At 39.6% G+C, this 18747-nt stretch overlaps 1 protein-coding gene across 6 annotated transcripts in view; it reads left to right on the top strand.

Moving 5' to 3' along the window:
* The window catches only part of KIF21A (kinesin family member 21A), a 235803-nt gene extending 221894 nt beyond the window's left edge, over positions 1-13909 (top strand). For all 6 annotated transcript variants that reach the window (XM_040343616.1, XM_040343619.1, XM_040343622.1 and 3 more), the window contains 6 exons: positions 1839-2019; positions 2999-3163; positions 5686-5803; positions 7012-7182; positions 7285-7484; positions 12657-13909. In XM_040343616.1, coding sequence (XP_040199550.1) covers positions 1839-2019; positions 2999-3163; positions 5686-5803; positions 7012-7182; positions 7285-7484; positions 12657-12750 — 929 coding nt within the window. In that variant the 3' untranslated portion in view covers positions 12751-13909. The remainder of the gene's footprint in view (positions 1-1838; positions 2020-2998; positions 3164-5685; positions 5804-7011; positions 7183-7284; positions 7485-12656) is intronic.
* The last annotated feature ends 4838 nt before the right edge of the window (positions 13910-18747 follow it).

The raw sequence follows: 18747 nt of genomic DNA on the forward strand, positions 1-18747 counted from the left end.
TAACGAAGAGAAACATATTTTTGCGTCTCTCTTGCTTAATTATAGAGGTACTGAAATTCATAAGCAGTGCCCAAAATGAGACCGGCATACACCTCTATTGCCTGTCATCTCCCTACAGTTGATCTTTTCCCCAGTGCTGCACTGTGTCTTTGTTGAGGTAGCCATCTTGGTAGAAGCAGGGCTTCCTTAATCAGAGTCTTCAAGCAAGGAGAACAGTGAGCAGAACATTTGCAACATTCCTGATTCTTACTCCAAATCTCCTGAGACTAGTTTTTAAAGCAGCAGTGCCTTGGATTTCATACTGCAGAATTACAGCTATATGTTTGCATAATGGTGCATAAGCATGCGGCTGCACGACCTGGTGCATCAGTGACCCCTGGAAGGACAGAACAGAGATCCAGTGATTGACACTCACCGGCTCTCTGCTCACTGAAGACCGAGACTTAAACGATCTGAGTTTTTTCGTTGCACGGTTCTCAGTCTTAGGGTTGGCATTGGACCGCTGCTGCATCAACCTAGGGTGAGGTAGGTTTTAGGTGATTGAAACTTGCCGATTCCTATAGAGGGACACAAAACGCCATTTAGAATTCAGTTTTAGCAATGTAGAATGGTCAGATTTCCGAACAGCTTTGGCTTACTCAGAACCTCTGGCCCTTGTCTTCATAAAAACACATTTGTGTTTACACTTCCAAAGGCGTACTCTAAACTCAAGATATGATATCATGAAGTACTTAAAAAAAAAAAAAAAAAAAAAAAAGTACTGTAACTGTGCGCATAACACAGTACATTTATTTTTACTAGTTATGTCAGCTTTGATATAATTTCTCTTTTCTCTGTTTTGTAAAGATGGCAAATCTCTGGAGACACTTCCAGATGCACAGGCTTCAGCAGTAAGCCAAACAACTCGCTATGCATTTTATAGACAGATGTTTTCAGTCCTGAAATCAGATAAATGCTAGTTGAGTATGTAATGATTTTAGCTTCAGAAAAGGCATTGAGTCATTGATTTTAGTTTTTCCAGCGCTGGCTCCAAATGGAAAATAAACATTAAAAAACACTTAAAACACAGCCGTCTCCTGGGGGAAAATAATCTCAATGTGTTCATAAAATGTGTTTTATAATGACATGTGTAACTTAAGAATTGAAAGTGATGGATCATTTAAAGGAATATATGTTTAAATAAAGTAATAGTGTGGTATTTATAAAGCCCCAACATGTTTTGAAGCAGGCTTTTTTCCCCCGATATATTTGGAGTCTGAGGCTCGGTTCTCACTGCTATGATGTCAGAATGTCAGACATCACATGTGATTCGCATAGCTGTGTAAATCTCATGTGAGGTCTGTGCGATGCAAATTCTGTCATAGATTGTATGGCTGAATTTTGGTCCACGCCAGAATCAGATTGCATGGGTGTTCTGACTAATGCGATCCGATTCTTGTCCGAATTGACAGTTTGCACTGCACTATGCAAGCTGATCTTGGGGGGTTCATTAACTTTGTATTACAGCAGTTTGCATAGTTCAGTGTGAACTGCCGGCGGGAGACATGCGATGCAGGAACCCGTACTGGATTTGCAGGGTTTCTGCATTGCTGCAGAAACTTGTTAAATTATTTGTGCATGTGGGTTGTTGGACTTCATTGACTATTTGGATTTGACTGTATTTTGGCTCCTGAATTTTTTTTTTAAATGCATAGTGTTGGTTTATAGTAGAAAATAAATGCCAAAGCAAAAACGAACAATAAATAGCGCTCTCTTGACCAGTAAAAACTATAAATGGAAGCGTTTGTCTGCGTTGGTGTAAGGTTTACATCCAAATGTGTTTTTTATTTCCTCCCCAGACCGTACTTGTAAAGTATGGAATCTTGTCACCGGACAAGAAATTATGTCACTCGGGGGTCATCCGAATAATGTGGTTTCGGTGAAATACTGTAACTACACAAGCCTGGTATTTACAGTTTCGACATCTTATATTAAGGTGTGGGACATCCGAGATTCTGCAAAATGCATAAAGACGCTTACGTAAGTATTGTTCAGAAGGAGATCAGGCTTGGTGTGTGTGTGTGTATATAGTAGTATTTAAAAAATATACAGTATATTTTTACCTTTCCAGTGGTCCATATCCAGTATACAAAATAATTTGATCTGTGAATGCAGGCTAGGCCCAGACTGATGAGTTAATTAAGGCAGTTACTGCAATGTATAAGAGTATTTTTCAGTATTTGTGGTGGGGGAATTCTAGCAGGATACATCACCTTAACAAGAATTGTTTTAATTAAATGATAAACTTCACAGCACTATATAAAAGTCTTTACTTGTCCTCCAATATGTTGTGTAGTCATACATTTTTGTTGCTATGATTAACATTGGTTGTATATAAAATGTATATAAATTTGAGCATCGATATGTAGTATTTCCCTGATTAAACCTCATCTTCTATAATTTAAAGTGGAGTCCCACCCAAATTATTATTTGGCACCTTTTCAGGGGGGAGGGGGGGATGAGGACCTGTTTTTGATAGGTCCTCTAAGCCACTTCCGGGAGAACGGGTCACAGCGAAGTACATCAGAGCCCCCCCCCTCCTCCCTCCCCTTCTGCCAGACCAGTGAGAGCACAGAATGCTTCATGCATGCTCGGTAGGGACTTGGCTGTGAAGCCGAAAGGCTACACTGCCTGGTTCCCTTAACAGCATGTGAGCATTCGCTGTGGTGCAAACATCGCTGGACTCCAGGACAGCTAAGTGTCCTAATGTTAACAGTCAGCAGCTGCAATATGTGTTGCTGCTGACTTTTAATTTTGAAAGAGGCGGGCGGAACTCCTCTTTAAAGAGGTTTTGTGTTGACATCTCTGAAGGTGATAAGACGTAAAATGTACATGCATGCTGTTCTATACATTTTAACTCGGTAGTGAAATACAAATGTCATGCTTATTTCAGACGTAAGTGTGTTGGTCATTTTAACTGGAAAGTTAATGTAACAGGTCGTATGTTATTTGATATAAGGTCTTCAGGTCAAGTTATGGCATGGGATTCATGTGCTGGAAGTCAAAGCAGGACAGTGACCATTCCTCCTGGTGAAAATCAGATTAACCAGATTGCACTTAAGCCGACTGGTACCTTTCTGTATGCAGCAGCTGGAAATGCAGTGAGAATGTGGGACCTGAAAAGGTAATTCATCTTTTTTATTCTGAAGCTGTGGTGTTGGGGGTACCTGTAATCATTGGTAAGAGGACAAAAAAGGATAGAATTTAATGTAAAATAAAAGCCATCTATACATAGCATGAACATCTAAATGTACTGTTTTAAAAATGCATAATATACAGTTATAGGTATCCTGAAATATTATGTACATTTTGGATAGGGTCCTGAAAATTAGGAATGTAATTTTAAAGTTTAAAGTATTATTTTAGAAAATATGTATTGTGAGATGCAGAATTAATGTAATTTCGATATGCTGCTTATTAAATTTTCATTGTGGATGAGCAAGTGATCATTCTATACTGGATAAAACTGAAAATGTACTCAAACTTGTATTTACTGTTCTGTGTTAGAGGTTGCTAACCAACAAGGGTCAGAATAAGATCCACCTCTTTTCCTAACCAGCAGCCTGTTTCTTTGCCACCCTGCCATTGCCCTTCTATATTTACATCTGATTGAACAGTAGCATGTGGCAAAGTGGTTAGCACAAGGGATCTTTATCAGAAATGGTAACGGCATGAGTGAGTATAGTACCTAATTAGGAACACCTAGGGTTACATTATATGGGCTGGCCAGTGAAGGAGTTTTCAATAGAGCATAGGACCCCTAAAATAGATGATTGTGATGCACACAACCGGGACAGGGGCTTTTGAAGGGGACTAGGGGCTAGCCTTCTACCCACTGATTATAACCTATGGAAGAGACTGGGGATTTTGTCTGCTTCCTCCCAAAACAAGCATGGAAAAGAGCTCAGTTTAACCTCTGATCCAATGGAGAAAGCAGATTAATCTCTAGCGATGAATGCTGAGAGTGAGGCTTATTTTCATTCTCTGAATAAAGACAATTAAAGCTTCCCTTCTGAAGTGGAAAGATGTAATATTAATCTTGTACGGTTTAATGGTCACAGGAAATGTGGATGACCCTTCTGCAGACTGGGTTGGAGAAGCTTCTCCACTTGGGACAGAAATATTTATTAACAATCTTTCTCAAGAAATCTATGAAGATAAATGAATTCCACTTTTTCAGACTGCTGGAATGTTATACGAGTTTTGTTTCATGATGACTTGTCTAGTCGACGGATTACACAAGTGAAAGCTGGGTAATGAGATTTGGATAGCCCTGGGTCATCTTTCTGGGGAACTGATGCCAAATTGACTGGTTGGGCACTGACCTGAGTCACCTAGGCTTGTCTAGGTGACTAGTTGTTAGATTACTGTTAGCTGTTGGCTGTTCCTTAGATGTGCTAATGATATTGCTGTTTACAGTTTGCATTGTTTAGGATAATGTGATCACTCTTACCTGGTTTTGTGTGGTATATATTATGTGTGAGTTTACAATAAGTCAGTTCCAGTCTGCACCTAAGCCAGTGTGGTCTAGTTCTTGGGTGGATTGCTCAGCTATATAATACCTGGAGTAGAGGAAGCTGTATCTTGGCGGGAAGCACCCAGGTGGGGTGCCCGGCAGTTCGTCACGATGATTTTAATTTTAACAGTGGCAGCTCTCTAAATGGATGGGCCTAGGCAGGTCCTTGGAGCATTAGCAGTAGCTTTGAGAGGAGGGAGTTCCACAAAGTTGGAGTTCAGTTAGTCTTTATTGGTCACAATGACCTCAAAGAAATACCCAACAAATTAAGAGGGCTTTCTGATCACCCTTCATCAGGGGGCTAATGCTGAATAGAGATAACCCGGATCAGATCAGGTTATATTTAAATTAAAAAAATGATTGCGTATTTCTGGAGAGGCTTGCTCAGATCACCAGTCTTAACAGGCCCTTGAGGGAGAACAGACACTACAGTGGATGGAATTTTAATGTCTTCTGCACTTTAAAACCAACAGTAGCAAGGTGGTGTTTCTAGAACACCAGGTTACTGGCAAAATAGCAGTTTATAGGCTATTGGTGACATGGGGGGTACTCCAGCAAGATCTGGTATAAAACGAAAGCATGGGATGAAAAACCGTGTTAATTGTGTACATTTCATACCATCATTTTTAGTATGTCTGTACAGTATAGTTTTTAAATGAAGGTAGAGTTGTATTTTGGTATTTTCAATGTAGGTCTAGATATAAACAATGCTCTGTAGAGATGCCTAACACACATCTACAGGAAGCAGAAGCAATTAAGTGCTGTCCGTGATGATTTATTTTTTATTTTCATTAACATCCAGATGTTCAAATCGCCTCTACGGTAACCAGAACATATTTACCATAGTAAGTTAACAGTAACAACAGGTTTACAAAAGAACAACTGAGCCATAAGTAAACAATTGGTACTTGCATGGTCAGAAGGTTCCAACTGGAGCTGCAAGGTCAAGCAAAACTGAAACAAAATACATTTAAAAAAGTGAATGTGATCAATTCTTTGGGAATGTCCTATGCTCCCAGGCACTGAAAGGTTCAAAACCAATCTCATGGCTAACTTTCTAAATTTGTATATTTTTCCTACGATCTGGTTGTACTGTTCCCTTTTTAAAATGCTGTTTTTCACTTTCTAAGGTTTCAGTCTACGGGAAAGTTAACTGGACATCTTGGGCCAGTCATGTGTTTAACTGTAGATCAGATTGCCACTGGCCAAGACTTAATTATCACAGGCTCGAAGGATCATTACATTAAGGTAACGGCTATAATTTTGTGTGCAATGGCATATTTGTGCATGATATATGATGTATATCTGAAATATGTGATTTGGTCACCAGCTTATTTAGAATATTTAGGAAGCTGATTTGAAAAGTTAATCAATTGCATCCAATTTGTACGACAGGCTCTATTTACAGTTGGTTGAAAGCGACTTTTGTACAAAGGTGTGGTGCCAGCATGCCCATACACTAGTCGGCTTTTGGCCAAGCCAGCAGCAATCAGCCAAAATTCAAGCAGCGTATGGCCAGCGTTCGGTAAAAAAAAGACCCATGATTTAAAGTAGAACTTCATGCCAAAGTCATAACCTGTATGTCCTGCATTTTATAACTGAAAATATACTCCAGTGGACAGTTCAACACTATCCTTTCATTTATGATTATTATGGTTACCCATGTGATTAGTGACCATATGTAATAGAAGGAGAAGTTCTGCTTTCTTAGCTGTCTCTTCCAGACTGCCTATTTAGCAGTAAAAGATGAGGTTATCTCTGTTCTCCACTTCTGTGATCAACAGCTGATGCAAAGCAATAGAGCCCTCATCGGTTAACAGTGCCACTCCCTCTTCCAGTCTGAGTATTGCTGTGTAAAGTCTCATATCAAAACAAGTAAATACCTATTAAATTCCTTCATCTATATCACCTCTGGCATTCTAGTTTCTGTTCTCTCATTCCCTTCCTGGTTTGCATCGTTTGTTCATGTAAGAACTACATTTCCCAGTATGAATTGTGGCATGCCCAGTAATTCACACCTCCTTGAGGTCTCTAACACGTAGAGAGCGTCCTGCCACACAGATGTAGTTCCCAGGAGGTGGTGAGCGCGTTACTCACCACCGCAGTAAAGCCTCCCATCACGGTGGTGAGTAACAATCAGACAAGCAGGAAGTGAACAGAACAGAGAAGAAATAGAGCAACTTCTGAGCAAAAACGAACACTGAGGAAGTATTAAGTATTATCTGTTTGTAGTTACTAGTTAACTGAAAGTGTCCTTTCTGGCAGAGCAGGAATTTTGAGGGTTGTACATTAATGCCCAGCAGAACAGGTCTGATAGATTGGCCAGTGGAACAGCTGGTATTTGCAGATATCTACTATTTTGGGAGACCCTATTCATGGCTTTATTTGTATTCATGCAGGTTTGTCTGCTGCTCCACTATTGTATGTCTATTTTATAATTTCTTCTATTTACACAGATGTTTGATATTAGTGAAGGTGCTCTTGGCGCCATAAGCCCTACACATTGTTTTGAACCACCCCATTATGATGGCATTGAAGCAGTGGTCATCAGCGGAGACAACCTTTTCAGTGGGTCCAGGGACAACGGATTAAAAAAATGGGACCTTTCCCGGAAAGACCTTCTTTATGTATGTTGGCTAGTTTTAAACATTTGGACCTTTTTTAATGTTCTGACAATTTCATTGGCGTAAGTTGAGCTTTATTTTATTTTTTATTTTCCTTCCCTCCAGCAAGTTCCAAATGCCCACAAGGATTGGGTGTGTGCTCTTGGAATCGTGCCCAGTTGCCCTGTTCTTCTCAGTGGCTGTCGGGGAGGCATCCTCAAACTTTGGAATATAGACACTTTGGTGCCTATCGGAGAGGTCAAGGGTCATGATAGTCCCATAAATGCAATCTGCACCAACTCAACACACATATTTACTGCGTCAGAGTAAGGATTTTCATATCATTTTTCAGGATTTAAATGTTTATATTGGCTTTTTGCCAGTACTGTTATAAGCTTAATTCTGTTTAACCACTCCCACACCTGTTAACCCCCTATGGGCCAGAGCATTTTTTTTTATTTCTGCTGTGGACCTGTTTATTCAGCAATAACTTTGTCATTACTAAAGATAACAAGGTTATACATACAATATGTTGTTTTTACAATGATAAATAAGGCTTTGTTTTCATTAAATTGTCTTGCGACAATGATTTTTATTTTGTTACCCCAATTACTTGGACAATAAAATGCAACAATACTAAACAAAGTGCACTTTTTCAAGCAGTGTTGGGCTCCATGCACACTGGAGCTGATGAACTGCAGTTTATTGGAGTTTGGCCGTTTTTCTTTTTTAAAAGCCCATAAACTGCACTCTATTAGCCTATGTGTCCATGCCCACATGGATGTTTTTCACCTTTAATGAGCAGTGGAGTTTATGGGCTTTTTTCTGAATGCCTGAAAATCGCGTTCAAGGTGCTGTTTTTTACCTCAAAAAACGCTAAAAAAAATTAATAAATGCTTAAAAACATGGCTCACCAGCATTGTTTGAAGTTTTTGATCCATTGAAAAAAAATATGAAAAAAAAAATACGCCTAAAATGCTAACACTGAAAAATGCTAATAAACGCTATTGCAAAAACTTTAATTGTTGAAAGACTCCCTGCAAAGCTACTGGTATTTTTATAACATTATTTTAGGGTCCAGTGTGCATGGAGCCTTAGTTTAAAAAGAATTTGTGTTACTGCACATAAAATGTGCACGTTTTATTCTGTATCTGATTCTGATGCAAAGCATTGCAAAGATATTTACAAATTAAAGTGTGTTTTTTTTTTTTTTTCTGTGCTTTTTCAAATGGGACATGTGTAAATATATGTTAAATCTGTAAACCTATTCACAAACAAGTTTAAATAAAAACAAAGTTTAAATATTAACCCTTTCGCCGTCGGGGTATTGCACACATTTCGGTGGTTGCAGCCACTGGGATTGTGTTTGAAACTGGCAGGCAGACTCCTGCCTGTCAGGTGAGCACGTTCGTACGCACGGGGCTGCCACTGATTGCTCTTGCACACTCCCGGTACCGGCGCCACCCCCTGCCGATGCTTGCCGGGCTCCACTTGCATCTGCGGTCCCGGGAGCTCCATGGCAGATGCCAATGGCTGGAGGGGGAAGGAGAACAGACACACATCCACTCTCCTCTCCTCCTTGTTACCCAGAAAGCAACATCTGACCTCACTTTCGGGTTAAGCTCTCCATGTTCCCAGCTAGCTCAGCCGGGAAATGTTTTGCAGTGCGGTCTGCATTGCAAAACATTTAGTGGCGCACAGGGGAGACATGCAGGGTCTTTTTAAAACAAAAAGTTAAAATAGTTACACCCAAAAAACACATAAAATCCCTCCCCAAAAAATTGAGGCCCCTACACACACACACACACACACACACTCACACACTAACGTAAGCGTCGGGGCGACTACGTGTGAAAACAATTGCGATACACGTTGCACATTGGTGCGCATGCTGGGGTGAGAGCAATAATTCTAAAACAAGACCTCATAATGATTCATATGTATTCTTTTGTGCATGACTTGCAAAAACGTATAAACAAACAAAAAAAAAAAGCAAGACCTCAACACTAAACTGACACCTATAGGGGGCTTTTGAAGCGTCGCCTATAGTAAATATGGGGTACTAAGGTTTGACACCATTTCACAGTCGCCCAAAAATTTAAGGTTTGGCTTGTTGGGTTCCTATTTTACTCGGTGCAACCTTGTCTTTTATATTTTACCAAAAATATGGGTAATTTATTGCATTTGCTTGCCCTAAAATTTACATTTAGTGTGTTATTTTACAGAAATTTTGAGTTTCCTAGACCTTTGCAGTACTATCATGTGACAAAAAATTGGAACTACCGCTATTTTATTCTCTAGGATGCCTGCTTTCAGAAAATATATAACGTTTGTGGGCTTTGTGTAAACTTCAAAAATGGCTCTGGCAACAAAGGGGTTAATAGTTGATAACAAAAACAAGCACAAAAAAGAAAAAATCTGCAGAAAAATAGTTGGAGAGGAGATGAAGTAGGTAATTAGGGCTAATTAAAATAAACCGAGGGTCAATAAGGGGTTAAACAGAGGAACATTTTATTTATTGGACAGATTGGCTCCTACTGCTGTCAATCAATTTAAATGATGCGGGGGGGGGGGGGGGTGCGGCGAGTCCTGCTGTCTGTGTCAATGCACTCGGGAGCGCACCTGCATGAGTGCCCACTTGGAAAGCGGGTCTCCAAGGTGGACATGATGCGGGGAGGAGCCAAGAGCGCCACTTGGGAACCCCATAAGAGGAACCCCAAATAAGTATAATTTATTGTCCTAAAAAAAACAATAAAAAAAACGAACCTTTACAACTCTTTTTACTGATGGCTTCTGCAGATCTAAGTGAATCCCTTTGATCTGCAGAAGAATGACCAGAAAGATACAAATTTAAGAATGGGTTACATTGTATCTTTGTATAAGTTCATAAACTGTGGTATTTATAATCACTGATTCAGACTGCTTTTTTGACAGCTTTTTTGACAGCTAGAAGCATTCCTTTTATCTTAAATCTCTGGTTTAGATTGCATTTTTAGGCCAGTGATCTACTATAGTTATACCAAATAAAAATTATACCGTACCAAAACCTCCCAAGTATTTTTTTTCCTTCTTACAGAGTCAAATAACATGTGAATGCATGCATTTCTAATACTCTCAACATCAAAATATTAAAGCGTAGCTCCACCAAGAAAAAAAAAAGAAAAAAATGCTGCAAAAAAAATAAAAGCAGTGTCTTCTGGGACCTTGTATATGTGTGTCCCAGGAGACATCGCTCATTAATTTCGCAGCTCGCGCATGCGCAGTAGGGAATCAGGCGTTGAAGCTGCAAGGCTTTACTTCCTGATTTCCTCACCGAGGATGGCAGCAAGGCAGCCGAGACCCGAGCAAATGGCTCAGCTTCGGCTGCCGTCATCGCGGGCACCCTGGACAGGTAAGTGTCCTTATTAAAAGTCAGCAGCTACAGTGTTAGCTGTGTTTACAGTGTTTATCCTGACCTCCGCTTTAAGTCGTATTTGTGTTTTATGAAAAAGGTGGCAAGAGCTTCCACATTATACTTCAACAAGCAATAAAATTATATCTAAAACCATTTTTTGGTGAATAATTTGTGTCCTCTTGAAGAGATTTTCATTCCTTTCCCCAAAACAAAGGAAATAAGGGAAAAATCATCTACTAGACAGTTGACACCAGAACAGATGTGCCCTTTGAAAAATGTCCCCCACCTCTTGTTCTGGAGACAGCTATAAATGTTTGGATTTCCCATCGCTTCCCGTGTGACACAAATGGTTAGGGGGCATTTCCCCAGCAAGGACAAAAAAGTGGAAACCTGACAGGACACAAAAAAACATTTTGGGCTTCAAATATAGTTTAGATATTGTTGGATATGTTGAAATAATGTTTAGGGTAACAGTATTAAGAAATATTGCCTCTGTATAAATCATCATAATTAAAAATTCACCTCATAGCAACAAGAGATGAGAAAACCACTAAATATTTAATTCACCAATCCATTATAAAATAAAGTGGGATACAGAGACCTAGCTGATTTTGCTTTTAAATTGTTTGTAAACTTAAAAAAAATACTAAGATCCTGTTACTTTAAGGCATGAATAACAGCACAGTGCTTGTGCAATTCTTCTCTGCCTAACTGGTAATACACCTGATTGATCCTGCCAATTCCGTTGTCCCTCTGCCGACCACAATAATCATGGCTGCTAAACCCCTGGCTACTGTGGTCAGGTTCTGTGTCTCCATCACCTGCAGCCCATGTTTCTCCTCTTAGTCTCTTCCCCCCTCCCTCCCTGTCCACACAAGAGCATTTCCTCACCACCCCTCCACCCTCTATTCCGCTGCATAATGCACCACATTTCAATGTATGTAATGTAGATATCCAGCCATTACCAAAACTGTTTTTGATAGAAATTAAAAGGCTAAATACTGTTTCTGATGCGGCAGCTGTGTGGTCACGTGATCCCCTGTGCTGGCGGGCCTCGATCTATGGAGAGAAACAGAAGGGGTGGAGATTATACTCTGCTGGCCAGCTTATTTTACAGGGGAATCTCAGCCCCTCCCACGTCTCTCCATAGATCAGGGCTGGCCTGCACAGGGGAATCACATGAGCGCACAGCTTTGGTGTCAGAAACGGTATTTAGCCTTTTAATTTTTAACGCGCACAGTTTTGGTAATGGCTGCATATCTGTATTAAATACATGTAAAGTCACTTTGGTGACTCTACAAACACTTTAATGCCTATGTTTTCCATATAGTGTGTGAGGGGTGTTTTTTTTTCTTCTTTTGATAAATTGCAGGAAATTTACAAAATTTGTCTTTCAAAATGACAGCTGAACAGCATAAGGTTTTGGGTGCACGTTTACAGTAAGGCACAAGCAAATGAAGCCCAGACATCCATAAATTGTCCTTTAAAAATACAAAAAAAAACAAGGTGCTTTATTCAAGTAAGGAGATAATACAGGATAATACAGATTAGACAATGTCAAGTCTACACGGTCAAAAGATATCATAAATGCAAAATCACAACTATTGGGACATGCAAATTCGTCATATCCATTTCACATTATGGCTATCATAATAGGTGGAGGTACAGATGACATTTTTAGTACATCTCACTATAAGGGCAAGACTGTGTCCCACAGGGAGGGAGCATGCGCCACAGATCCACAGTACATCCCAAGGTGTGTACCGAGGGGAGGAGGAGAGCAAAAAAAGGGGGCTCATCCCCCATCCCAGTCAGCCACCTGAGGCCTCCTATCTCAACAATAATGGAGACATCAATAAATTGCCCTTTAGTACAGTTTATTCAAACTTTACTATACGCGGCATGAGCAAAGCCGACTATTACACCGCAAGTGTTCTCCTTACTTTAAGCCAATGTAAGCTGTATGTAACATCAATGCAGCTTTTCTATACTACTCCTCAGCCCAAAATGTCATCACTATTGTTGTTATAGCCAATAATATTACCTTTTCTTTATTGTAACCATTAGCCTCATAATTAGTTTTCTCCTTTTATGTTCTTTGCAGCGACCAAACGGTGAGGATCTGGAAAGCTCATGGTTCACTGGACGGGCAGATATCTGATGCTGGGGACACGAGTGAAGAGGTTTCCAGCAATTGAACTGGAAGTATCAACATAAAGTCTTAAGGAGAAACTGTGACAAACTGTTTACCATTAGATTTATCTGGGCATTTGGTAAATTATAACTGCGACATATAGTATACTGGAACTAATTGGAAATTGTGATCAACTGTACTGTTACTGTATTCTTAACAGCGGTAGGCTGCTTACAACGTTTTGCACACACATATAACGATTCTGCTGTTCTATAACCTAAACAATTCCATTTCATTCCCTGGCTGAAAACATAGTTTGTTGAGTTTTAGCCATGGGTTCAAATGGTACAAAGCTGTTTTTGTGTAACCTTCAGTGGCTCTGCTGTATTATGAGGTTATGGTATGCAAGCAAATATAACACACAGGGTTTACTTGAAGTACTTTTGTAGTATCCGCTATCACATATACAAACTGTGTGCCTGTAGGGCTTATGTATAAAAACTGCCAAGACACTTGTTGGTATTGATGAACTAAAACTCCCATGATGATTTTTGGTAAAACCGAAAATCAGCATGCAAATTTGTACAGCAGTACCTGATGTATTACAAGTGTTCACTCCTTGTCAATAAAGCTTTGGTGTTGAATACCTTACTTTATACTTGACCAAAGTTCAGCTTTTCTGCAAGTCCTTGTGCTCAGGAGTTTATGTGCAGTAAATGTTTAAAGATTTCACATTTCTTCTTTCATCAAACAGGTAACCATTTATGTGGCTGGAAGGCAAAACTGTGTTGTATGATGAATGCGTGTGTCCTACTGTTAAAACTTAAATTCTTTAAATTATTTTTGTTTACTAGGTTTTTTCCATAAAATACTTACATTTTTCTTACGGTTCTATCAGTTGCATACATTTTGCTTTCTTCTAATTTAAAATGCTGCTAAATATATTTTGAATACAGTTTTTTGTTTATTTGAGAGTTTGAGTATTTTCTGTGGTAGAAAATGTTGTATATAATTTTGGATGTAAAAAGATCTTCAGCTCCTGCTTTGATTTTAAAAATGCTGTGTGAATCAGGAAAAAAGTGCTTTTTCTTAATCTTATTTTGTAAATTTGAAACCTGCAAATTTAATATAGATTTAATATTTGTGCATATATTGTTTGTAGATTGAAATAACTTGTGACCTTCATCTAAGCTAATGCATGAATAAATACATGCAAACTGTGACTTTGTGGTTGTTTTGATTATGGGAAGCAGTCTATGAAGTGCATATGCTTTTTTTTTTTTTTTTATCGTCCAAGAATATTTGTCAGATAGATGATATAGTTGCACTGGTCATCTCTAAAAGCCAGCCATAAAACAGGCTCAGTATGACAACTGCCCTCCAGTCGGTGTCTTGGTCAGAACATCCATCATCATATGAGGGGTGTTCAATTCAAATCGAGAATTTTAATTTTTCAGGTATAAAAAGGGATGCTACACACAGTAAGTGGCACGTGTGTCCTGTTACTGGTAAGCAGCGCACATGTCATGGGCCAGTCCAGAGGTCGTTGATCAAGGTGGTAGATAACAGTATTATTGTGTGCATGGAACAGCTCCATCACAAACTCGCCACCACCAATTGTTTTTGAACAGGTAAAGTGATGGCAAGTGTTTTCTGGTACAAATGTGGCATTATTTATGTGGTGCCACTATCAACTGGGAATATTACTGTCATGTTTTTGAGTGATGTGCAAATGCAAAAAGGCCTGATGTGATCACTTAGGGCAGCCTGTTTCTCCAGGGCAACGCACAAGCTCATACTGCTAACCGCATTACGTGCACATTACAGCAACTCGGCTGGGAGGTATTGCCACATCCTCCTTACAGCCCGGACCTCACTCCAAGTAATTAGCACCTGTTTGGCACCCTAAAAGAGTTTCTGGGGGGGGGGGGGGGGGACAGCACTTCAGCACTGATGACAAAGTGAAGCGGGCTGTCCTAGGATGGTTCAGAATGACATATCTTTCTATGCCGAAGCTTTTCAGTCATTAGTTAAATGCTGGGATAAGTGTATAACTGTAGCAGGGGAGTATGTTGAAAAATAAATGCAGTTTCCAATCCTTGAAATTCTGTTCTTTTTATGCAATAAACTCAAAAGTCCCAGTTTGACTTTAACGTCCCTTCTATATGCTCCACCTAGCTAAACAGCAGCCAGATCGGGTAATGCTGAAGTTTATATGCGTGAGTGAGAAACTTGTAAAGCGCAACACATGCGAACTGAATCGCCTCTGGGCGCCAGAGCTTGACAGCTGAGCATTCTCAGCAGATTCCCAATTGCTTCAATGGCACAGTGTGAATGACCGTTTTGGGCGTTTTGAGGTTGTGTTTGAACTTTACATGGTCTCTGGTATCCTTTGCATTAATGAAAAAGCAGGTCAAAACTTGTTGGGTTTTTGTTTTGAGCAGCACTGTTTTCAAATGTTAAGTGAAAAAAAAGATGCTGCGCTGATAATCAATAAATTACCACAATGTGTGAATAATATATTATTACTTATATGTGAATCCTCCAAAACACATATACTGCACAGGTAAGAAAATATTGTAAATACGTGTCATTAAAGGGTCACTAAAGGAAAAAAAATGTTTTGCTGAAATGACTGTTTACAGGGTATAGAGACATAATAGTTAACTGATTCCTTTTAAAAATGATTAAAAATAGATAAAAACCAATCATATAATGTACCTACAGTTTAGTTTCGTTTTTGCTGTTTCCTGGTTCTCTGATGTACAGAGCCAGAGAGCCAATAGAGGGCAGTGAAGGTTTTGCAAAACGAAACTGGATTGGTGCTGAGGAGTTGTAGACACACAGTAATCACACCTCTTCGATTAGTCACCACAGTGAGAAATCTCCCAGTACTGTGGTGATCAGGAAACAGACAACCAGGAAGTGTCCAGAACAGAGAGGAATTACAGCAACATCAAAGCAAAAACGAACAATGAGGACATGAAACCAGGACTGCAGTAAGGTAAAGGGAAGCTATTTAGCTAAAAAAAAAAAAAATTTCCTTTAGTGACTCTTTAAGTCCAAAACACAAAAAGGCAAAACGCTGATCAATATACAGTGATCAGTCTTTCCTTAAAGCGGGGGTTCCGCAGGCATTTTTTTTTTTTGATTGTTACGGTGTTAACTTGTTTAATCCTCCACTCACATGTCCTAATACTTTAGCCGTCTGCATAGTCATTCAGCAGGAAACGATAGTTTATAAAAATTTGTGATGGACGTTTCCATCTTGCTTGTGGGCAGTCTGAAGCCCACAAGCAAATGCTTCGGGATACGGTGAATGCTGATGTCCCAGCATTCACCGCTCTATCCCGTGCATGTGCAGTGTTGACGGCGAGCGTCGCCGTTAACACCGCAAGTTGCCGAGTCACGTGACCCGCGAGATATCGCAGGATTACAGTACAGCGCGTGTCCTGGGATTCTCATCACTCACTCCCAGGAGACATAGCGCTTGTAGGGGAAAAAATAATACACGCCCACTCCAGCGGGGAAAGGCTGCTTGACAGAAGACTGTTTACTGAATTACTAAGGTAAAGATTCCGATTAAAAAAAACGGATTGTGTATAGTCGATGGGTAGTTGTTTAATTGAAAGTTGTAATTTAGGGTGAACCTCCGCTTTAAACTTCCATTGCATCCAATAGTGATAATTTGTTTCTTCTTCTGTGATCTTAAATATTCAACACCAGCAAAGATACAATGTGCTCCTATGGTCAAGACACGTGTGCCACCACAGTGCTCACAGAACTCTCTCCTCCAATAAATTTAAATCAAGCAAGTATGTAAACATCCACCAGGGTATTTCTGAATCTTGGACGCTCAAAAGCCTCCAGCCCACTATAGAGCAATGTCGACAAAAAATAAACTGGTATATGTGTATACAATACACTAGTATATACTAAACACATTGTATACCCGGTGTGGGTAGTGTCACTCTAGTCAAAGAATACTGCAAATAAGCAAAAAAGGGGGGTATCCGTATCTAGACTACAAGGAACCAGAGGACCAAATGAGAAATAGAAAAGGTATACGTTTATTTAATAAATAACAGCTATATTTCATAATAAAAAGGCTCCTCAATGTAAAGGATTGAATGAAGATGCATCAAACAAGGTCTCCTTGTTGCCACTAACAAATACAGGACACAGGACAAGACGTATAACAATCGGGAACAATCGTCCAGTCTATATATGGATGGACTTGTCACAACAACTGGTGTGTGTGTGTGTAACTATAGAGCATAATGAAGTAGGACCCGGCTATCCATATAGAGGTCCCTGGGAGACTCGAGCCCTTGGCAAAAATGGAATAAAATGGGGGGGAGGAATGAAACAAACGAATGGGCTTGCAGAAAAACCGTATATAAATTGGGGGGGAAAAGTGTAGTAAACCTCATCAAAATAGCACCATAGGCAAGTCAATAATTAAAGCATGAAAGGAAATGTATCCATGTTTGTTCCTGGTCTACAAAGGTCCAATATTAAGGACAGCACAGGTAGATCTGAAACCGGACACTGATGTTGCCAGTTGTTATAAATATAACAGATGAAGACTTCTTGGTACATCGCCACAGGTTACAGAATCCTAGATGTGGATCTATGGAGGTATATGGAGATGTAGAGCAGTGGTAATCAAACTTGTCCTGCAGGGCCCACTAACAGGCCAGGTTTGCAAGATAACTGAAATACATCACAGCTGATATCATTTGCTCCTCAGTGATTGCAGTATTCTAGACTATGTAAAACAGGGAGTGTAATGGCGCTTGCCAAAGGGAAACTACAATAAGATAAAATATATAACAACGTATAAAAACGTATGCGTATTGATCAGTAGTGTTCAATCAAAATATGTTCCACTCCTAATTTCCTTGAAGACCCTTCATAACAACCATAATTCAGGTGTGAAGGGTAGGAGTAGTGGATATAATAGATAAAATGGATTTACAATGATACTATGGAAATCATTGATTGAAGTGAATGAACAAATAAAATGTAGACAAAGGCTTCCAGTGATACCACCAAAATAAAGTGCTCAAGTGTTGACGTGAATACAAAATCCCAAATAGGAAGTACTTTGTATAACAATTAATGTAGCAAATGAGCCAGTGTGCACAAAGATAAAAAGTGCAAAGTGAATAAATAATGTTAATAAATAGATTTCATGAAGAATATATAGATAAAAATATATATATAGAAAAATGTCATAAATATGTAAAAATAATCCAGTTGATATAGTGTTCAAGTTGACTTCCAAAATTTCATACAAAAAATGTTCAAACGTTGTGTTCCAAACGTGCAAATAAATAAAAAATTAAATAAAGTGAAAAAGAATATAGAAATATTCAAAGTGCATAAATTTCAAAGATTTCCCAGCGGTGAAAAAGTTGTTCAAACCAATGCTCCAATCTACCACACGATCCTCCAGGGTGACTGTGCAGATAGGATAGATAATGCTAGCCTCTCACCTCAATTGCGATCATACAAGCCTGTTGGATAGGGGATGAAACCCAGCAATACACACTCTGCATACAGGAAGGTTCAGGTAACTCCGATCCTCCACCTCCAAGTTCCTCCAGACACTCTCAAGAGAAGTAAAAAGCAGGCTCCATAGTGCAGTAAATCAATGGTAATTTTAATAAAAATATAGTAACACTCACAGTTATAACGGCTGTGAACAGCATGCAGATAACTCCACAGTAATAATTACAGATGGTCAGCAGATCTCCGCTCTCGGCCGCTCTCGGTGTCGGTGTCGATCTCTGCTCTCGGTGTCGTTGGTGACGTCATCTCCGCTCGCGGCCGAGAGCGGAGATCTGCTGACCATCTGTAATTATTACTGTGGAGTTATCTGCATGCTGTTCACAGCCGTTATAACTGTGAGTGTTACTATATTTTTATTAAAATTACCATTGATTTACTGCACTATGGAGCCTGCTTTTTACTTCTCTTGAGAGTGTCTGGAGGAACTTGGAGGTGGAGGATCGGAGTTACCTGAACCTTCCTGTATGCAGAGTGTGTATTGCTG

The sequence above is a fragment of the Rana temporaria genome, chromosome 3 (genome assembly GCF_905171775.1).
Source record: "Rana temporaria chromosome 3, aRanTem1.1, whole genome shotgun sequence".
NCBI lineage: Eukaryota > Metazoa > Chordata > Amphibia > Anura > Ranidae > Rana > Rana temporaria.